This window comes from Euleptes europaea, chromosome 3, assembly GCF_029931775.1.
Source record: "Euleptes europaea isolate rEulEur1 chromosome 3, rEulEur1.hap1, whole genome shotgun sequence".
Taxonomy (NCBI): domain Eukaryota; kingdom Metazoa; phylum Chordata; class Lepidosauria; order Squamata; family Sphaerodactylidae; genus Euleptes; species Euleptes europaea.
The window spans coordinates 35,800,379-35,822,659 of NC_079314.1; the positions used below are offsets into that span (position 1 = coordinate 35,800,379).

Sequence of the window (22,281 nt, forward strand, 5' to 3'; positions counted from 1 at the left end):
ATGAGCCATGGAAGCCACTGGCCTTGTACATTCCCTTCCCTTCTTTGCTCGCTGCACCAAAGGCTTCTGGGCTTAGAACTAAATTCAGTCCGCATCAAACAATTTTTTAAAAAAGCTGTTTATTTCTAGACTACAAACATGGATCCCAAACTGCTAATGAATCCCAGTTTGGAATCTGGTTTGTGGTTGTGGAACGAAGCGCAGCTGGCAAGAGAGCCTGATTTGGACATCATGGCAAATTTCAGTGTATTCTAAACCAGGAAGTGTTCAGCGGCAGCACACAGAGGGAGAGGAAGGGAATGCATGGGACCGAGGACTTCCAAGGGCTGAATAAAGCCTACATGGAGCAAACCCCACTCTTAGAAGCATCACAGCAACAGTGCAAGCAGGTGATAAAACCTGCTAAAAGGAGGAGACAAGGAAAGAGAATAAAAGGGTTTTGTAAATGTTGTGCTACAATATGAATATCACTGGGTGAGATTTTAACCATTTTTCTGACAGAATTCAATAAAAAGGGGCTGTGGCTAAGTGGTAGAGCATCTGCTTAGCATGCAGAAGGTCCCAGGTTTAATCCTCGGCATATCCAGTTAAAGGGATTAGGCAAGTGGTGTGAAATACCTCTATCTGAGACCCTGGAGAGCCGCTGCCAGTCTGAGTAGACAATACAGACTTTGATAGGGTCTGATTCAGTATAAGGCAGCTTCATGTGTTCATGTGTACTTATTGTATATTGTTCCCATGCCACCCCAATATAATTATTTAAACTCTAGCATCACAAGAACTGCCTTCTATCCCAGTGTTTTCAAGTCCAGCCGAGGGCAATAGAGTCATGATAGGTCGTTGTAACATGGAAGTCATCCCAAGGGCCAGAAACAAGGCTCATGGGCAACTGGCAACAAATAAAGACCCACTTAGAAATTTTGGCCTGCAACCTTGGCATGATGACCTTTTAAAAGGATATCCATCAATATGGACTGGTTCCGGAATAGGAGACACACAAAAAAAATATTCCCAAGGTCGGGAAAAGCAAGAGGGGGAGAAAATGATAGGTGGTCTCACTTCAGGATGTCAGTGCCTTGAGAAACAGGACAATCGTGGGCAACGAGACTCTGTTGGGAAGCGGCCCACTGCGCCAACACGGACGGGGCACTCTGGATAGGGGGGCAAAGCATCTCGGGAGAGGAAGGAACGCTGAGAATCAGAGAGGAAAGGGAGGAATGAAAATATGCAAGTCAAAGAGGCTCACGTCTGACTATATATTCCCCCCCCCCACATCCTGGCCTGGTAAGTTCCAGGGAAGTCTGTTCTGCTATTTCATTTATTGCTTTTTTCTGATGTGAAGGGGGGTGGTGAGACCACACACACTTGCACACAAAAGTGACTGAACAAAAGTGACAGCCTTTCAGAAACAGCTGCTTCTTCCCTGCTGCAGAAGTCGGGAGGGGTGTGGAGACAGGATCTGAAACGCTGTCTCTTTATGGCAGCCTTTGTTTACCTTATTTTGTCCCGGGCTGCCTAATCAAAGGCTGCTTCCACTTGGAAAGCACTGCTCCATGCTCCCCACCCACCATACTCAGTGGCTCCTTTTCAGGTCACCTTCCGGGTTTCCCCCTGGCTGTGCTGCTTCCAGGTTTTTCCCTGGCTGTGGTTTAGTGCAAACTTTTCCGACAGATCATACCCAATGGGAGTTTGGGGAAAATGTGGATGGAAAGGTGTAGGTTTCTGCACCTCCCCGTCCACACCTGGGGCCATTCACACTTGTGCTTGCTGGCAGGCTTTTTTTCAATCAATAGTAGATACATGCATACAGTGTTGTTATTCTACAGCAATACTGCCACTATTTTTTTAAACAACTCAGCAGGCAAAAAGGACTCAGGCAGCAACTGGGGAGGGGGGGAGGGGAGATGAGAGGTACAAGGGGATACCAAAGGGAATCTCCCCATACTATGTTGCCGCTGCAAACAGCTCTGCATTCACAGTAACACTGAGAGCAGAATGGGCAATAAACCCTGTGTGGAAGCAACCCAATGACAGCAGCCTGGAATATACAGCTGTACTCAGCCATAATAAAATTCAGCCCATTGTTAAAGGTTCTCCCCAGTTGCAAGATGGGCTTTCAAGAGACCTGGAACTCCAGAGAATAAACTTTTTTGCATCCAAGTGCTGTGACTGGCGCATATATATATTTTAAAATAAAGATAGATCAGACTATCCCACGACATTTCTAAAATTTAACTGACTCACCTGTCCCCGTTGGCTGATATGGCATCAAACATGGGCTTCTTCTTTGGGATTTCATTCTGAATCGATGACGTGGACAATGTTTTCTGGCTGCTCAGGAAAAAAAATTACCTTGGTAATAACTTGGTAATAAGTTCAGCAATTCCAAGTCAGTATTTAATGCTACTGCTTTGTTTCAACAACTGCAGCAAAATCATTACGACAATCCCATGCAGTTAAGAAATGATGCTATAAGAAAATTTAATGTAAAAAATATCCTGTAATTTATACAGTGCGCTATTTTTTTTAAAAAAACTGCCAATGTTTTATTGCTGCACATCAGAAAAAGAGCTAACTCAAGCACATGCCGTAGCTCAAAGTTTCCCCAGCTATGCAATTAGAAAAGAAGATATATGCAGTGATGCGGATTTTCCAGAAAAAGTAGAATCAGAAAACTTTCTGGAAAAAATATCTCTCCTAAATAGAGAGTGATCTGATTTAGCATGTTTATTTTGACTTATATTTAGCAAACAAAATTTAAAAGTACCTCATTTTAATTTTATGTCCCAATGGTAATAAATAATTGAACTGAAAATATTTGGTTCAAATGTTAGATGCAAAGAAATTCAAAGTTTTAAGGGGGGGAAACAAAGGCACTGGAAATTGCTAAGATACTAGTTTTAGCATACCCAAAGAACGGTGCATGATATGCTCTGGATGTGGTTGTCCACCAATGTTTTGAGAGAATGTAAGTCTCGTCCCCAGAGGTCACTGGGAAACCTCATCACCTGCATTACTTATTAGTTACATATCACATTGGTGATTAAAATATTCCGTCTGACATGCGAAAAGAGACATATAAATAAGAATTTGAGCTTTGGTTTTGATTTGACCTGCATTGTCAACTAGGTCAACATATACTGTAGCAGGTGGAGTGTCAGATTAGGATCCAGGAGACTCAGGTTCAAATCCCCGCTCTGCCACAGAAGCCTGATAGGTGATCTTGGGCCCATGAAACACTCCTGCCTAACCTACCTCACAGGGGTGCTGTGAAGATAAAATGGAGGAGACGAGAACAACATAAGTTGGTTTTTGGTCCCCATTTGGAAAAGAGGAAGGGTACAAATGAATAAATAAATTGTGGTTTTATTCCACTATGGCTGGTTTATAAATCATACATCTTCCATCAAAGCAATATGGAGTGTAGGAAGACACTGAAGACCACGTTAGAAATCGCTTGGTTTGCATTCATGAAATTATAATCTGACACACCGACAAACTAACTATTGAAAAAACAAGTCCATTTTCCTTACTGCAGGCAAGATTGTCCGGCTTTTCTTTCTTACAGGAGTGCATGCAAGAGTGAACTGAGAGGAAGCAGATAGCAAAACAGGGACAGAGAGACAGAATTACCTGTTATAGTGGCCACTGCTGCTGAGCCTACCATACTGTTCCTTCTCTTGCAAGCTTGCTCGGGAAGAGCTGCTCAGGTGTTTACGTTGCTCTTTGGTTTTCTGTAACACTCGTTTATAGGACAGCGTGCAAAGCCAGCAGAGAAGCTTCCCATCCACCTGAAAGACAAGAAAAAAACAGGACCTGGTCAGCAGTCATCTACCAAAGAATGCACAATGGAGCGCAGCATTCATGATAAACTATTTTTGATTCTACATCATGTGCAGAAAGGCGTACCTGCTCTGTATCATGCATCCTGTTGAGGCGCTATCTGTGTTCAGTACTTTGACTTATCCAGTTCAATGGCCGCTTCTCACTTAGGCAAGGGGATGTGGTTTAGTGGCAGAGCAAGGGTGTCAAAGATAGGGCCCAGAGGGTGGATCCGGCCTTTTGAGCGCTGTTATCTGGCCCACGAGCCGAGTCAGCCACCGCCCCCCCCCCCAATTCTGTGATGCGGGGGCCTTCCAATCCACCCTGTTTGCCAGCTGGGACCTCCATGTGAAGGTCTAAGTTCACAGGCAGAGGGGATCGGAAGGCAGAGGCTCCAGTCCAGTGCATAGATCATCCTCCCCCACTGCCCCCGAAGTCAGACGTGGGGAGAGAGGGCGATGTATGTGTTGGGCTCGCCAGCTGAGGAAGCCATCCCCCGCTCCTAATCTGGGCTGGTAAGCCAGCTGAGGACTCACCAGCCGAGGCAGACAACCCCCAATCCAATCTGGGCTGGTGAGCACGCTATGCACTTGTGAGCCAAGGCAACCTTCCAGTCCTGATCTGGGCTGGTGAGCCCGCTGCGGGCTGGTAGATGTGACCCAGCCCACCCAAATGACATTTACTTCATATCCGGCCCACGTAACAAATGTATTCGACACCCCTGTGGTACAGCATCTACTTTCCATGCAGAAAGTCCTTCGGCACCTCCAGTTAAAAATGCTCAAGTAGGAGGTGATATGGCAGACCTACACATGAGACCCTAGAGGGCTGCTGCTGGTCAGAGTTCACAACAGTGATCTTGAGAAACCAATGCTGTGATTAAGTTTAAGAAAGCTTTGTGAGTTCACTTGACATCAGCAGGGGCATACAATGTTAGAGTAACAGCCACACCAGATATGCAACAGGAGTTTTGCGTCTGTAGCAATCAGAAACTTTCCAAAATTGAATCAGGTGTGTGGGGACCTGATTTGGATGAGGACTGTGGCAGCAGATGTCACATTAAGGCACGGTTTGTTTAATCTGCAGTTTGTGTATAAAGTCCACTCAGCCTGCTTCATGCCTCTTTCTTGCCCCCGGGCAGCGAAGACACCCTTCCCTACCCTCTAAGGCCAAGCAGCCTCAACAAACAACACTGTGAATTCAGACACCCAGCAAACCGCAAATAATATAGACTAAAATTCGTCAGACACCTGCAAACCTCTAGGTTGAACTCCCAGTTTCACACTGACTAAACCAACCCCGTTTTATTACAACATCAGAACGGTGCTGGAACCTATGCTCAACAAAGAGCGATGGCCAATCCCAGCTCTGTCGCAGGCACACATGGACTGAGGGATCTAAAAAAATGTGCATTGTATGACTATTGCCCTTTGATGCTGCAAAACGTCAGAGTGGTCGGCTTCTTCAGTTTTGATACAGAAATGTACAGAGACACTCACTTTTTTCCTGTCATCTTTCCTGTCAAAGGCACACTGCTGTTTGCACTGTTCACAGGAATGTGGAGGTCCGTATTTCTTCTCAGAGTTTGTACAACGCTGGCACTTGTTACCGATAAATGCAGCGATGATGTTGCAATACTGGCAAGGTTTTGGCTTAAAAAATAAAAAGTTGAATACCGCAGAGATTAGAAATGTTCAGTCCTACATGCGTTTCTTCAAACGCTCCCAAGATTAGTTCAGAGAAGTCCAAAAAAGGCAAATTACCAGAGCGGAAGAATAGAAGGCCCATATCAGACATAGGCAGCTTAGAACAGTTCATTACCAAGCAGAATTGATAGTTAAAATCAGTGCTTTGATTACTTATTGTTACTCTATTGTTACTCTGCTGTTCTAATCAGAACTGATTCTCTTGGAAGAAATTTAATCTGTATGTGTATGTTAAGTGTTTGTAATGTTTAAATTGTTAATAATAATAATTATATTATATATATATATATATATATATATATATATTAAAGCAAACTACCAGAAAGACTTACCTGGAAACATTACATATATTTAATTTTACATACATTTTTATCCCACCCTTCCTGCAAGGAACTCAGGGCAGCATCTGTGGTTCTCTCCTCCCCTCTGCCCTCTCAGCTGCCCTTTATGGATTTGATTGGGTCTCTCTGGTCATAATCCAATATGCTAACCACTTTCCCACACTGCCAGGAAATAGTTCTTTACAAAGCTAGTTGAACCATTGTTCTCACCCATTCACACAAAACAATCCTTTTTACTTAAATCACTGCAGAAATTAAATCACAGTCTCCAGGGCAGAAGGGAACAAGAGAATGAAAACTTTGGTACCTACCGTCCCATAAAGTTTCACATTCTGAGCACATTTCTTGCATATCGTGTTGGTTTTGCTAACGGAACAAGAAATAATTATACTACGACATAGAAATATGATACAATACTATCTGCACACACACATTATGGAATAATTCACTATTTATTTTTGGCTTCCCTAATATGGTTTATTATGTTTGAAGAGAAACCTGGATGTATATCACTCCTAAGACATTGTTTTTAATTGTGCAGTCTACCTTGAAAAAGACAGACTACAAATTAAGTAAATAAGTAAATAAATAAAAGCCAACTGAACAACTCTGCCAAGGGAACACACTACTGTTAAAAAAATACTGTTAACATTAGAACAAAAGCTTGGAATCCATGGAGCCTGTCAACAGGTATTGAAAGCAGAACAAAAAGCCCTTGCCTGGATAACTATGGGGAATGAGAGACTCCTGTTCAGGAAACACAGTTCTGACTGTTCCTGACAATCCAGCATGTACACAATAAGCATTTACCTTTCTTGCTGGAATTCAGTGCGACAGTAAGTACATTTAACCATAGGATGGGCAATCCGACACTCCTGAAAGAGAGAAAAGATAGAAAGGTTATATATGGGCTTTAGTTTTAAAAGAAAAAAACACACACACACACAAACACAAACATTTAGCCTTCACTCCTGTTTCATCCCATAAGGAGGAAGGAAATATTTCCAAGGAGGACTGAAAACAGAAAGAGACCATCACAACAAGGGTGGGTGTAGCTGTCATTTCAGATATCCAGCTGAACAAAAATACAATAGTATTGAAAATTTTCTTCTGGCTTCACAGAATAAGTGCCACCTGCTGTACAACGTTACACACCACTACAGCCTCCCCACATAAGGTCTCTTTTTGTGGCTCATTCCCACATTATGGATACACATGAAGCATGGGTTCTCTTATGTTGACACCAGTTGCAATCACGTGAACTCACAGGGAAGTCCCACACCTTTTCACGAGCTGCACAGTTGCTCCTGGTCATAACAGTTTGTTGAGAAATAACAATGGACTTTCCTCATGTACAGACACACTAATCTACAGCCGCTGAAGTCATAGTTCAATTAATCTCTTCAGTGCAACACACCTCCAAGTTTAGAGACCCCACTTTTAAAAAACCAAGGTGACTTAACAGCTCCACTTTAAATCGTCCAGAATAAACATTGCCACTGCCTGTTCACACACACACACATAGACAGGGATAACTAAATTCACCTTCCTTCAACAGACAAAGGATGCATTAGGAGAATCAACTGATCTATGCCAAGCAAAGCACAAATACCTAATGATTCTCCACATGCTCCCCTCTATAACCTACAGCTCAATCCACCCCATGTTTACTCAGATGTAAGCACTCCAAGTTCAACGGGGTTTATATCCCCTCCACACACAAGTAACTGTGCACAAGCTTGCAGCTCTCAGCCACATCCACATCCAGTGACGCTGTGCTAGTACAAAATTTGCAAGTGGACAATCCAGGAACTATTAGCAACATCACAATATCCAGCGGAATACAGATACAGCTCTAGCTTCTCTCCACAGTCCTCTTTCTACCAGCCTTGCAGCTCTTCCAGCCCTAATAAATCATAATTGTAAATTTATTCCAGAAGCACAGCCTTGTTATGCTGGATGCAGCCCTATTCTCTCTCCACAATTCTTTCCCCAGCAGCCTCATAACACTTCCTGCCCCAATAATAATAAAAGCATTATATAACAAGTATTTATCCTAGTCAGAACGATCTCTGGCTTAGGAAAGCTGGCTGTAATAAATATGCTCATGTTTAAGGTGCCCCAAACCGTTTTTTGGAAGGGGGGGATACATATTACTTAATTTAAAGTCCACCTTTTTACTTAGACCTAAAGCAAATTACAAAATTTTAAAAAGTGTTAAATCAGACAGCAAGGACCTTCAACAAACGATACAGTAGGTCTAGAATTACAAGATTTCACACACGCATACATTATTCCCAAACATTTTATTTATGTGCTTAGATATTTATACCCAGTTTTCCTCCCAGCTGGAAGCCAACGTGGCTTACAACACTGATCCCCCCTCCTCCATTTTATCCTTATAACAGCCATCCCGTGAGGTAGATTATGCTGAGTGACTGGCCCAAAGTCACTTAGTGAGTTCCCATGGCAGAGTGGGGAATTCGAACCTGGGTCTCCCATATCCTAGTCTTACACTCTAACCACGCTTTCCCTCACAACAGCCCTAAAAGGTAGGCCAGCCTGCACATACAATATCCTCCCATCCTCACAACAGCCCCATGAGGTAGGCCAGTATTACACTAACATACAGACCCCACATTGGCGAGGATGAGGAGAAACTGAGAGAAACTATGAGTCAGGTCACACACACACACCCAGGAAATGGCTAAGCGAAAACTCCAATGCTAGGGGGGAGAGGACAAGGCATTTCTGGTCCACGGCTCACTCTCGTCACCGCTCTCTCCCCCCCCCCCCTCTTCCTCCCGTCTCCCCGACCACTGCCGGCCCTGACCTTGCAGAGCTGCTGGCCTTGACTGAGCGCCTCGAAGGAGAAGCGCTGGTGGCACTTCGTACAAGCATAAAGCGCCGCCATCGCGCCACCTTCCCTGACAGGCGCAGCCCTCGCCCAACCCGACTGTGCGCCCCCGCCTTCCTCCCTCCTCCATTGGCCGAGGGCGACGCCACTCAGAGGAGCAGAGGCGGTGCTTCTGGCCGTACCTGGAGACCCATTGATGCTCCAGAGATGTCACTCAGGAGTTCGAGGCGGGGCTGGGCCGGGTGTTGTGGGAAGAAGCCGGAGGGGAAGGAGGGGCGCCGGCGCTGACGTCACCGGGAGGGCTTCTGTCCGGGGTTGCGCAAGGAGCTACCCGAGGGCTACCCTCGGCCCCATCTGTTCTCGCGAGAAGAGAAAGCAGTTGAACCATAGAGAAAGGAAAGCTAGAAGGGAGGGTGTGGTCAGACGCCCTCTTTTATAGCGCGCCACAAGGAAAACCAAAGTAACGCCTACTGATGAACTACACAACTTTATGGTTGACAATGAAGAATTGAAATTGTCAAAAGATTTTCTGCTCTTTGGCTCAGTCATCAGACAAAAGGGAGACTGCAACCAAGAAATCAGAAGCAGATTGAGACTTGGAAGGGCAGAACTAGAAAAGATCCTTAAGTGTAAGGGAGTGATGCAGGAGATCAAGGTAGTCCATACTATGGTATTCTCCATAAGTGGAGAAAGCTGATAGGAAGAAAATGGATTCATTTGAAATGTGGTGGTGGACTGCCAGAAAGGACAAATAAGCAGATTCTGGATGACTGGGGAAGGCCCTGGCAAACCACCCCGTAAACAAAGTCTGCCTACGAAACGTGGGGATGTGACGTCACCCCATGGGTCAGGAATGACCCGGTGCTTGCACAGAGGACCTTTACCTTTTAGATCAAATCAAGCCGGAATTCTTCCTAGAAGCTAAAATGACTGAACTGAGGCTATTGTACTTTGGCCACACCAGGAAAAGATGAGATCCGCTGGAAATGACAATAACGCTAGGATAAGTGGAAGGCAGTAGAGTCAGATTTATTACAGCGATTGCCAGCAAAAGAGTACAGGAAGGCAGTAGTAAAAGAAGACCCAAAGGAAGCCACGGCCTTCAGTTGCCCTAACCTACATAGCCCAGGCTAGCCCGATCTCATTAGATCTCGGAAACTAAACAGGGTCAGCCCTGGTAAGTATTTGGGTGGGAGATTACCAAAGAATACCAGGGTTGCTACGCAAAAGAAGGCAATGGCAAACCACTTGCCTTGAAGTCTCTTGCCTTGAAAATCTCATAAGGGATAGCCATAAGTCAGCAGTGATTTGATGGCATTTTTCACACACACCAGTGGGCGAGGGGTGAACAGACTGCATTCTGTAGCAGGATTTTGTGCCTTTCAGGTGAGCCCCCAGCCACGACTCAGTTGTTTTCATAAAACTAAAACAGAGCCCCTGAGTATGTGCAGAGTTCCCCTTGTTTTCCTTCCACTGAATAACTGAGTATGTGCAGAGTTCCCCTTGTTTCCCTTCCACTGAATAACTGTAATTAGTCCTCATTTGGTCTGGTAATGCAAGGAAGGAAGGCGCCAGCATGAGAGCACCTTTGAAAGAAGGCGGTTAAGAGGAGACATGATAGAGGTCTATAAAATTATGCATGGTATGGAGAGAGTGCTCAGGGAGAAGCTTTTCTCCCTCTCGCATAATACAAGAACGCGGGGTCATCTGCTGAAGCTGGAAAGTGAAAGATCTGAAGCAGATAAAAGGAAGTATTTCTTCACACAATGCATAGTTAAATTGTGGAACTCCCTGCCCCAGGATGTGGTGATGGCTGCCAACTTGGAAGGCTTTAAGAGGGGAGTGCACATGTTCATGGAGGAGAGGGGTATTTGTGGCTACTACTCAAAGTGGATACTATTCTCTCCAGGATCAGATGAGCATGTCAAATATATGAGGTACCATGGAACACAGGCAGGATAATGCTGTTGCAGTCGTCTTGTTTGTGGGCTTCCTAGAGGCACCTGGTTGGCCGCTGTGTGAACAGACTGCTGGACTTGATGGGCCTTGGTCTGATCCAATATGGTCCTTCTTATGTTCTTAATGTTCACTACTGTTTGACTCTAGGCTGAGCCCCAGAACTGGTTTGATAAAACTAACAAAATAGGACAGCTCTTGAACATTTTGAAAGCTCCTCTTGACTCCCTCCCTCCCACTAAGAATATGTAGCTGTACTCCACTTTGCCGGGATAAATAGGGAGAGGAATACCAGCACAAGAGCTCTTTGAATGCTTTCAGCCCTGAAACCTGTTTTGATGAAGATAGCAATGCCTTTGAACATTTTGGACCTGGTCTCCTGTGCATCATTCCCAGGCCTTCACACCATACTGTATATGTTTTATTTGGAATACTACAGTTCTACAGAATGTAACGAGCAATGCCACGTTAGAGAGAGTTTAAAAACAATTTCTTTTTGACATTTTGAAAATGAAACATTAGGAAAGACAGCAGCAACAGCCGACGGGGAAGGTGAAACCACAATTAGTGGTGATGCGCTTAGCCATAAGATACTCAGGCCATTCTTGGCCCTATCATGGCCTACTGTGGCCTGATTTTCATGTCAACGTATTTGTAAGAGTAATAATACCCTTTCCCAGATGCCCAGTTGATGCCATTGGCATAAGAGCTGTGATCACCTTTCAAGTAAAGCCCATTGAGGTTCGAGTTGTGGCATCCTTCGTACCACCAGGCACCCTTGTATTCCACAGCACAGTTGGAGGGGTCATTGATATCATTATCTCTGTCCTGCGTTGTAAATGCCATCCGATTGTGTTGAGAGAGAGAATCACCTGTAGAAGAAAAATGCCAGACTTAATAAGGACTAGTCACATGCATGTCGACATATACCGTCCACTCGGGCATAAGTAGATGTGAGGAGAACAAAAGTGTTTGACTCCATAATTATCCTTTGGGGACTTTTCTAGAGGGGAACTCTCCATTTTTGAGACATCAGGACTTTCAAAGGTAAGTATTTGATAATTGTCGAAGGCTTTCACGGTCAGAGTTCATTGGTTCTTGTAGGTTATCCGGGCTGTGTAACCGTGGTCTTGGTATTTTCTTTCCTAGGAAAATACCGTGGTCTTGGTATTTTCTTTCCTAAGAAAGAAAATACCAAGACCACGGTTACACAGCCTGGATAACCTACAAGAACTATTTGATAATTATTTGCTTGGATTTATGTAACTTCACAATTTCCTCCCAGAGTCTTTTGGCCTTTGGTTGACAACACCCATCAGCCCTCAAACTCTGCTCCTGCTGAGTTTGCATAATCAATACAAAATATCCAACCAATGCTGCGAAACAGTAAAGAAATAACAGCACCATAAGAAGATCCTAAATATCAATTTTGTAATGTAATCCCAAAATAACAATGCACAACTCTATAAAAATACTACTAAGGATAACATTGCAGATTCCATTCAGAACCACATAGCATACTCCATGAGTTCTTCATGTACACAATCAGTCTAATTCAAGTCCAATGTGCATGATTGAAAATTTGAGATAGATACAGTTCCAACTGTCCACTAGAAAGGAGATGTGAATACATGAAACATCTTCCTTGGAATTCACAGCACAAATTAACAGCTTTAGAAATGCATCTCTAAAGCTGTGAATTCCAGGGAAGGTGTTTCAGGCCTTCACATCTCCTTTCTAGTGGATGCAGTCGTAACTGAGGAAGCTATGCAAAAAGACTGAATACCGAGGTGTCGTTTTCAGCCTGTGACCTTCGTCTTCTATCTCCAGTTTTCAAAAATTGTTATTTAGAGTTTGCATAATCTGCATAAAAGTTGCACAGTGATGCCTAGCCATTGGCAAAAACCAATAGCCAAGTGGTGGTGGGCAGTGCCATCAAGTCACAGCTGACTTATGGCAACCCTGTATGGTTTTCAAAGCAAGTGGCAAATAGAGGTGGTTTGCCATTGCCTGCCTCTGCATAGCAACCCTGGATCTCCTTGGTGGTCTTCCATCCAAGTACTAATCAGGGCTGACCCTACTTAGCTTCTGACAATATCAGGCTAGCTTGGGCTATCCAGGTCAGGGTCAATACCCAAGGGAGCCTAAGCAATTCCCACCCAAAAACCTTAACTCACCCATGTCACCTTGGGAGTAAGCACCCAAGACCAGTGCATAGTTTTCCTTCTCACTCTGGACTTGGAAGCCAGTATACAGGGCAAAAGTTCTGCCGTTACTGAAGTCCTCAGCATCAATCCGCAGGTGGTATGTTCCTAAATCCCAAATTAAAAAAAAAAATTGAATCTCGCTGAACAGGAGCATGGAAAGAAATCTCTTCAAAACAGGCTTGGCTTGGCTGTGGGACAGACAAATGATAGAAGTGAGTATTGTCAAATAATGTTGGTGGCTCAAACTGCAGCATAGCATGCATCATGAGTGCATCTGTCACAAAGTCAGTTCTTTTATTTTTAAGTGGTTGTGCCATCACATATTTTGAAAAAGTATATCCCGCTATCAGAAAATACTGATTCCCAGTTGGTGTTTCTGGTAATGGACCTTTCAGATCAAGTTGAATTCATTGCCATAGTTTTGCAGGTTGTGGCATGTCTTCTGATGGGGTGCTCTCTTGTCTTGCTGGCGCTTTCTTTTGTTGGCAGATGAGACACGCCTTCACCCATTCTGCAACATCCTTTGCCATACCAATAAAAAAAAAATCTTTCTTATACCAAGGGTTTTCAGCCTCCAGGTACTCTCTTATGCATGCAAAAACAAAAATCGGTGCTGAACAGAAACAGGCAACATGGACCGGATATGTATCAAGCCTTTTGCAAGAAGCTGTTGTTTCGTTTCTAAGACAAATATCGTTGGACTTACACAGTAGCATTTTTTGGTGGAGACCTACTTTTGTATATTTGTATATATTGCCTGTTTCTGTTCAGCACCTATTTTTGTGTTTGCATGCATTAGATAGTTAGGTTGTATTGCATTTTGGATGTTGTTTCCATATAATATAAGTTGTGTTTGATTACTATATTGAGCCACGTGCTGTTATTTCGTTTGAGCTATTATCATTATAGCATTTGGGTGCTTTTTTTCATTTGGTTGCTTAACCTCCAGGTACTAGCTGGAGATCTCCTGCTATTACAACTGATCTCCAGCCGACAGAGATCAGTTCACCTGGAGAAAATGGCCGCTTTGGCAATTGGACTCTATGGCATTGAAGTCCCTTCCCTCCCCAAACCCCTCCCTCCTCAGGCTCTGACCCCAAAACCTGCCGCCAGTGGCAAAGAGGGACCTGGCAACCCTACTGATACCTAGTGAAGTGTCTTTTCATATCCCAAGTATCTTGCTGTTTCATTATGTAGGCATTCTAATGCTAGGGCTGCCAAGCCCCCAGTGGGGATGGGGGATGTCCTGCCCCCAGACCCTGTTACCCACCACTACACATGAGAATGTAAATAAAACCCACTTACTAAAAGTGACAAAGGGTAGCTCCAGGAATTGCTGGAAACTCTATGGTTTTACTAGATGTTGCAGAATGGGTGAAGCTGTATCTCCTTTGTCAACAAAAGAAAGCTTCTGGCCACTAAAGCTACTAGTCTTCCACTACAATGATCTGCCTAGCAATCAAAGCCACAGACCATTCTCACCAAGTTTTTTTAGCACTTCCCCAGCTCATCCTCTGTTTCCATCATCAAACTGCAGTGGTTTTACTGGAAGGGTTGCCAACCTCCAGGTGGGGCCTGGAGATCTGGAATTACAGCTGATCTCCAGACAGCTGAAATCAGTTCCTCTGGAGAACAATGGTTGCTTTGGAGGGTGGACTATATGACAATATACCCCACTGAGGTCCTTCCCATGCTCCATTCCCCAACTTCCAGCAATTTCTCAATCAAGAGCTGGCAGCCCTACTTACCAGAGCTGGTGAGCAGGTGGATGTTCTGATTGCCCAGCCAGAACTCTGACTCCTGATTCCCAAAGCCTCTTTTATAGGACTCCCAGTCACGATAGAAATCCACTGATCCATCTTGTCGCCGCTGGAACACCTGGGGGAATTGTGAGGGCATGCTTTCATTGGCAAGTATGAGTGGCACAGATGTGTTTTGAAAATGTGTAGGCTTACCAATTTATCTTTTCTGCTCCTGTGCATTTTTAGCTGTGACATTCAGAAAGTTAATAGATTAAACTTTTCTTAGCAGGGAGATGAAGCAATGGGGAAAGATTCTCAGCTCTTAATGGCACAGGAACCTACCAGAAACAAGATGGGGACCCTTTTGCAAGGTATTATTTAGGGGAAGGGCCATGGCTCAGTGGTAGAGAATCTGTATTGTATGCAGAAGGTCCCAGGTTCAATCCCTGGCATCTTCTGTTAAAAGGACCAGATAATTGTTGATGTGAAAGACCTCCAACCTGAGACCGTGGAGATCCACTTTCAGTCAGAGTTGACAATACAGACCTTGAGAGACCAGTGGCCCTGATTCAGTCTAAGGCAGTTTCACGTACGTGTCAGTGTTTCTGCTGATGTACTACTACTAAGTGGAATTCTGTAAGGTGGTTTTAATGTGTTTTGAATAGGTGAGAGAAAGGAGAGAGAAATTCTTGGAAGAATGTGTCCATCTTGGCATTCTGTTCAGGAAGGCAGAAGTGCAACTTTCAAGTCAGAAAGCAATTTACCTCTGATTACCAATCCTTTGTAACAATCATCAATATCATCACCCAACCGTGCCAGTATCAGGGGTCAGTTTGATGGCACACAGGCCAGGGCCCAGGGTTTGGCAGAGAGCTCATTGGCGACCACAGAGAATTGGCTCATCTGCTGTTACCAGTAAACAGGAGACCATGGCTCAGTGGCAGAGCATCTGCTTGGCAGGCAGAAAATCCTAGGTTCAATCCCTAGCATCTTCAGTTAAGGATCAGGTAGTAGGCTAAGTAGGTGATGGGAAAGACCTTTGCCTGAGACCCTGGAGAGATGCTGCCAGTCTGAGTAGACAGTATTGACCTAGATGTACCAAGGCAGCTTTGTGTGTTTATGGGGCCCCTAGATACCCACAAGCTCCTCTGGGACAATCTCCCATTTCCTGATGGGAAAGGCACTTGGTGATAGGCAAGGGAATGTGGCCTTCTCATGCAAGAGTTGCACTCTACTGCCTGCGGGAGACTCTCCTAACGTGGAATGGGAGACTGTGCTGTTGCGGAGGCCGCTGGGGTGATCCCTCATTGTCTAACAGGGAGAGGAGGCCAAGCTCACACAAGACAGCCATTCCTCAAATGCCTCCCCAAAGTCCCTTTCCCAACTGAAAATGGGAGATTGCCCAAAGCCACCCTTGCAATGTCACAGAGGCCAAGCAAGTGGGGTGCAGGAGATCTTCCATTTCCTGGTCAGAGAGAAGTTGGAGAAAGTGATTATTAGAGAAACAGAGACTCAGGTTTGGAGGGGCAGACCGCAAGGAGGAAAGTAAGGCGTGGTGGCACATGAGACATGGGGTTGGCGCTGGAAAGTGTCTTGCCCAAGACCCTCCAAAATCTGGAGTTGATCCTGCCACCAAGCTTTGCTACAGAATCCCTCTGTACCACCTTCCTGCCCAGTGGAAAAGGTAATTGAATCCAGAATTCTGAACTGGATCCATAGCATTATTTTATTTAGCTTATTTATAGCTTGTCTTTCTCACTGAGACTCAAGGTGGGTTCAGAGAATACACACGGAGAGAATGTATTCATACAGTAAAGGACATCAGATGAATAATGCAATAGGACTAGGAATACAAAATTAAATGACACTGTGAATAGCAAACAAAGATACAGGCAAAGGTGATCAACTACACCTTCAGGCTTGTGCAAAGAGTCACAAAATTTTACTCTTATTTATTTCTGAAGACCCATTTACTGCCAGCATTGTGCTTTGAGGATGCTTATGTACTTTTAAACTATTTGCCTGTCTCCTGGAGGTTAACTGAGGGTCAATGAAAATTGACCATCTGTGCCCTTATTGTTGCTAAAAGGTTTATATGAAAATACTGGAGATATTAAATGCCTACCACCTGTAATCCAATGGATTGAGGACTTTACACATTTATTTCTTTTCTGGGTTTTTTTTTTGGGGGGGGGGAATTTGCAATTATTTTTTAAAATGTTAAAAAATTAAATTACTGGCAGAATCGTACTAGGTTTGAAACAGGGTGCCCCTGTTCACACCTGTAAAACATTTTCTCATGCTTCCAGTGGTGGTACACAATGTGGAAATGTATTTGCCAGATGTCTGTCAGTTAAGATGAACCATGGTCAAAGAACTCACCAGCCAACCTCCTCCATCCGTCTCCATATCACAGAACGCAGTTAGTTTTTTTCCTGTTACGGTGAAGACGGTGTACCACCCGCTAAGAGTCTCCCCGCGGTCTAACAGTTCTTTGCAGTTCCGGGCTCCTGTTCATTGACAAAATGCAACAGAAGCTCTGTATCAGTATAAAAGAAAATGGCATGAGAAATCCCTCATTTGGGCTGCTTCCACATGGAGGAATTGCTGCACCCTGGCTCTCAAACAGGAGTGTGTTTTTTTTAAGCATTCACACAACAATGTTCCCCAATCATTCTCCTTCTGTGGTTTCCCCAACGTTTTCTAAACCTAGGCTCTGATCTTTCCAGAAAGACAGGGGTCGAAGCAGGGTTGCCCACCATGTGAATGGGCAGGTGTGGATTTCTGCATTTCCCTACCCACCTCCAGTGCCATTTTCCTTGCAAACCACCTCACAGCCACCACCTCCCCACCAATGGTGAACTTTTTGCTGGCTGTACAAAAAATCAGTAGTAAGTATACCGCTAAAGCGTCATAACACTATAGCAATATACCTGCTACTGCTAAAGCGTCATAACACTATAGCAATATACCTACTATTGCCAAAGTGTCATAACATTATAGAGGTATTCCTGGTACAATTTTTAAAGTTGCCAGCAAAAAGCATAAGGGGATGCCACAGAGAATACCCTCCATATGAACCCTCTGTTGATAAGTGCGTCCAGTGTGGAAGCAGCCTTACTCATCTTTGCAAACCCTAATTCAGGTGTTCCCAAAATTGTTGAGCCTGTGGGCACTTTATGAACACTGAGAATGTTGAGTGGGCAATAACAGAATGGCTGCCATGGAGTGCTAGGGCCAGTTGCCAGTTATTGGGAGGTTCCAAGTCAAGCATCCTCCAGTGCTCCTTCCCTGGAGGTTTTTAAACAGAGGCTAGATGGCCATCTGTCAGCAATGCTGATTCTATGACCTTAAGCAGGTCATGAGAAGGAGGGCATCTTGGCCATCTTCTGGGAATGGAGTAGGGGTCACTGGGTGTGTGTGGGGGAGGTAGTTGTGAATTTCCTGCATTGTGCAGGGGGTTGGACTAGATGACCCTGGTGGTCCCTTCCAACTCTATGATTCTATGATAGAGGCAGCCGTTTATGTATGAGTGCTCCCTGTAGATGCAGAGGCAAGCCCTCTGCCCTACTCTGAAGCATCTCCTGCTCCAGGGGGGTGGAGGAAAGCCAGGAAGGGCTCATGGTTTGGGGAAAAGCTGCTTTGGGGGAAGAAGGAAGTGGGCGCCAGGAAATGCACTGGTGGGTGCTAGGGAGCCCACAGGCACCACGCTGGGAACCCCTGCGCTAAGAAATGAGAAGAGAATCATTGGATTGCATTCTAAATTTCCATTCTGCCAACTGCAGGACAGTGTTTCCCTCTGGCAGAGGAGAAGGAGGCTTCAGCAAGACTGTCAATTCAGTGCTGGGTAAATGGGCAAAGACGGTACCTTGCTGCGGGCAATGAGCCAAGCTGTGCTCAGTACAGGCTTCTCCTATAGAAGAAGAAGAAGAAGAAGAGTTGGTTTTTATATGCCGACTTTCTCTACTGCTTAAGGGAGGTAGGTGGGGCTGAGAGAGCTCTAAGAGAGCTGTGACTATCCCAAGGTCACCCAGCTGGCTTCATGTGGAGGAGTGTGAAAACCAACCCAGTTCACCAGATTGGCGTTCACCACTCGTGGAGGAGTGGGGAATCAAACCCAGTTCTCCAGATTAGAGTCTGCCACTCCAAACCACCGCTCTTAACCACTACACCATGCTGACTCTCTCCTAGAGAAGAAGAGTCCTTGGTTAGATTGAGGATTGCCAGACAATTCAAGTGTGCAGAAAGAGGGCTTTTTAAAGACCTCCCGTACCTTTGACTCCTTGGTCCCCTTTGGGTCCAGCCTTCCCTGGCAACCCAGCAGAGCCTAAAGAAGGGGAAGGGGAAAAGAGGAAAGTTGCTGTTTTGTAATTTATTACTCATACATGCTATCTTTTTCAAAAGAAAAATGGCAGCTTGAGACCATAGTATACCATAGAGTCTAGGAAAAACAAAAGTCCTAGAATGACGCTGCATCTTCACTGAACTCCCTTGCCTCCCCAAACTTCCTCCCCAGGCACCATCCCCAATACTCCAGGAATTTCCCAAGTTGGAGTTGGCAACCTTATTAAACAATGTTGCCGTCTTGTTTAGGTGTCTGCATGTGGACAACACTGGAGGGGTCAAAAGGTGATGGCATGAGACAGCCAACATAAGGGCTTTCGCCACCTTTCCCTGTCTTCCCCCCCATTACAGAGTAGCTGGCTACTAAAGGAATTCAATGCTTGGTTCACACATGCAGCTGGGAAAGAGATGGCAGGGCCCAGGCAAGGTAGAATGGATTGTACCACCAGGCTGGGGCGGGAGATCCCAACATCAAACATTATTTCATGTAACAAAGTATGTGCAAAGCTAGTATAGAAGGAAGAACGGATCTACAGCCAGTTTGAAAGAATCTCACAAATGTTTGTGTCGCCTTATAGGGCATGTGCAATGTGCCATGGTGTTTTCTAAATTAAAAAAATATGAGAGTTATCTCCTCTGAGTCTTGGGTGGGAGTGGTGGCAGCTATTGGCACTACCCCCTCAGGTAACAAAGTGTCTTGAACTGCCAGTGGGTGGTCATATTGAACAGAAATACTAGAACAGGCCAGCTTTGCCCACAATATGATTGGTCAGAGCAGGCCTGTTTTGAATCTTCCCATCTCCACTGTTGAGGAGGTCTTCTTACCAGGAGGCCCCAGAGGGCCAGTGTCTCCCTTCGCCCCAGGTGGTCCACTTGTTCCCGGTATTCCTGGAATCCCTGGTTGGCCCTGGAGAAAGAACTTGCCTGGGCCACACTGGGACAAGCCTTTTAGATCTGTAAGAGGAAAGTTTGCAAGGGTTGGAATAGGTAACAGTGTTCCTAGGACCAGCTTTCAAGGAGGTGAAGTTATATGTTGCCAGGGTCCCCCAAGATAGTTTGTGCTCAGGGCTGTTCAAGGTCATGGAAACTCCCAGAGGAATCTGCACAATATGTTTCCCATTGCTACACAGATCAAGATGCTCCTCACCTGCTTTCTTAAAAAGCCAGAACTCACAGCTCTTCTAGTTTTTACAGAGGACAAGCATGTCCCTATGCAAATAACAACAACAAAATAATAATAGATGGATTCAGACCTGACATGAAATAAGGCAATGTTTAGATACCAATGTCTGCCTCGTGGGACACACGTTTGCCGAGGTAGGAGTAAGAAAAATAGGGCTACATCAAGCAAAGTGCCAGCAAACCAAAAAAAGGGGTGGAAAGATGACAGGTGATAGGTGACAGCTTTATTATCATACAAAGCCTCCATGTGTTTTTCTGTATAAGCTTCATCTATAAAAGCTAAGAGTCACCATTTTCCACCAGGAGAAGTTCCAGGGGAGACTCCAGCATGAAACTGCTGAATTATAATTCATCAAAAAGTTTGATACCATCTGTCAAGGACATGAGAAGGATCCTTTGCCCTTCCCCTTGTGGCTTGCCTGATGCCTATGGTGTTCTGTTTTTCGTTTGTTTTTTAAATTATGTTTATTTTGTAAGCTGATTCAGGCAGGTTCCTTAAGAGGTGGCATATAATTTTTTCTAAATAAATAACGGTGTTAGCTAGCTTAGCAAAACAAGAGAGATCGCCAGTTACTGCCTACTTAAGCAGAGGACCTGGGTAGAAAAGTACAGCATCTGCTCATTATAAACAACTCACACTAGCTACGATGCCAGATCTGCCAACTGATCATCATAAAGAAACTGGATCATGACTAAGGTGAACATCTTCCCATTTCTACAGGGAACCCCCCTGCCCATTCAGACTCACCTGCACAATGGTCAGTTTCAGCTTCCTGTGCCAAGCCAGTCTCTATAACCACAACAATGAAGAACAGAGTCAAGGAGAGAGACTTCTGGGGTGCCATCGTATCTCTTTTGCAACCATCCACACTGCTTGGTTCCCTCTTTTTGAGCTAGATGCCCTTTGGTTAATGCTCTTGTTCGCAAACAGAGAAAAGAGGAACAGTCATGCTGAAGTCCTTTAGATTGCGCAATGCTGGGCACCTTTATGGACCAGTAAATCTTAACAGGAGAACAATAGGCTGGACCCAGATTGAATTGATAAATTTCCAACCAATTTGCCCTTTCCTCTGCAGAATCCTCATGCCATTCCTCAAGCTCCCGTATCCTTCAGGAGAGGCAGAAGAGTTTAGACTGAATCTACCTTATTGTGAAGAGTTTATAGAATAGGGAATTAGCCCCATGCAGAAGCAGCCAGACAGCACAACCGCAAATGTAACATCACATCCCATTTTGTGCGCTCATCCCTTTTTAAACATTTCCTCTTTTTTCTTTCTCCTTACCCTTTTGCTTCTAAATTTGCTACCTTTGATGATAGTAATTCAGTAGTTACTCAAAAACTACAGTGAGGGGAAAAAGTATTTGATCCCCTGCTGAATTTGCCCGTTTGCCCTCTGACGAAAAAATGACCAGTCCATAATTTTAATGGTAGGTCTATTGTAGCTGGGAGAGACAGAATAACAACAGGAAAACCCCCAGAAACCCAGAAGACAAAAGTCAGAGATTGATGTGCATTATAATGAGTGAAATAAGTATTTGATCCCTTTGCAAAAGATGACTTAGTACTTGGTGGCAAAACCCTTGTTGGCAATTACAGAGGTCAGACGTCTCTTTTAGGTGGCCACCAGGTTTGCACACATCTCAGGAGGTGTTTTGTCCCACTCGTCTTTGCAGATCCTCTCCAAGTCAGTAAGATTTTGAGGCTGATGTGTAGCTACTTGAACCTTCAGCTCCCTCCACAGATTTTTGATGGGATTAAGGTCTGAAGACTGGCTAGGCCACTCCAGGACCTTAATGTGCTTCTTCTTGAGCCACTCCTTTGTTGCCTTGGCCGTGTGTTTTGGGTCATTGTCATGCTGGAATACCCATCCTCGACCCATTTTCAATGCCCTGGCTGAGGGAAGGAGGTGCTCACCCAAGATTTGACGATACATGGTCCCGTCCATCGTCCCTTCAATGCAGTGAAGGTGTCCTGTCCCCTTAGCAGAAAAACACCCCTAAAGCATAATATGTCCCCCTCCATGTTTGACGGTGGGGATGGTGTTCTTGGGGTCGTAGGCAGCATTCCTCCTCCTCCAAACAGGGCGAGTTGAGTTGATGCCAAAGAGCTCGATTTTGGTCTCA

At 44.8% G+C, this 22,281-nt stretch overlaps 2 protein-coding genes across 3 annotated transcripts in view; both read right to left on the reverse strand.

The window, feature by feature from the left end:
• Nucleotides 1–8,816, reverse strand: part of FAM76A (family with sequence similarity 76 member A) — a 15,287-nt gene extending 6,471 nt beyond the window's left edge. The window contains exons 1-7 of one of the 2 annotated variants that reach the window (XM_056846953.1): nt 8,703–8,816; nt 6,680–6,744; nt 6,181–6,235; nt 5,322–5,474; nt 3,634–3,791; nt 2,245–2,331; nt 1,060–1,191 (exon numbers count right to left, since the gene is read on the reverse strand). In XM_056846953.1, coding sequence (XP_056702931.1) covers nt 1,060–1,191; nt 2,245–2,331; nt 3,634–3,791; nt 5,322–5,474; nt 6,181–6,235; nt 6,680–6,744; nt 8,703–8,783 — 731 coding nt within the window. In that variant the 5' untranslated portion in view covers nt 8,784–8,816. The remainder of the gene's footprint in view (nt 1–1,059; nt 1,192–2,244; nt 2,332–3,633; nt 3,792–5,321; nt 5,475–6,180; nt 6,236–6,679; nt 6,745–8,702) is intronic. The other variant, XM_056846954.1, reaches the window with a different exon arrangement.
• Nucleotides 8,817–11,303: 2,487 nt separating this feature from the next.
• On the reverse strand, nt 11,304–21,002 carry LOC130475104 (veficolin-1-like). Its single transcript, XM_056846832.1, has 8 exons — nt 20,906–21,002; nt 19,794–19,929; nt 18,905–18,960; nt 18,500–18,544; nt 17,014–17,141; nt 14,638–14,767; nt 12,860–12,994; nt 11,304–11,554 (listed from the first exon to the last, which is right to left on the reverse strand). Exons 1-8 carry the CDS (start codon nt 21,000–21,002, stop codon nt 11,304–11,306), a joined length of 978 nt encoding a protein of 325 aa, XP_056702810.1.
• Between the last annotated feature and the right edge of the window lie 1,279 nt (nt 21,003–22,281).

Excerpts from the sequence above, each read along its gene's own strand:
- LOC130475104 (XM_056846832.1), bottom strand. The coding sequence starts at position 21,002 with ATGGCACCCCAGAAGTCTCTCTCCTTGACTCTGTTCTTCATTGTTGTG. Across the intron at positions 19,930-20,905 it reads TGAAACTGACCATTGTGCAG|ATCTAAAAGGCTTGTCCCAG; the intron begins GTGAGTCTGAAT and ends TTCCTCTTACAG. Across the intron at positions 18,545-18,904 it reads AGGGGACCAAGGAGTCAAAG|GAGAAGCCTGTACTGAGCAC; the intron begins GTACGGGAGGTC and ends CTTCTTCTATAG.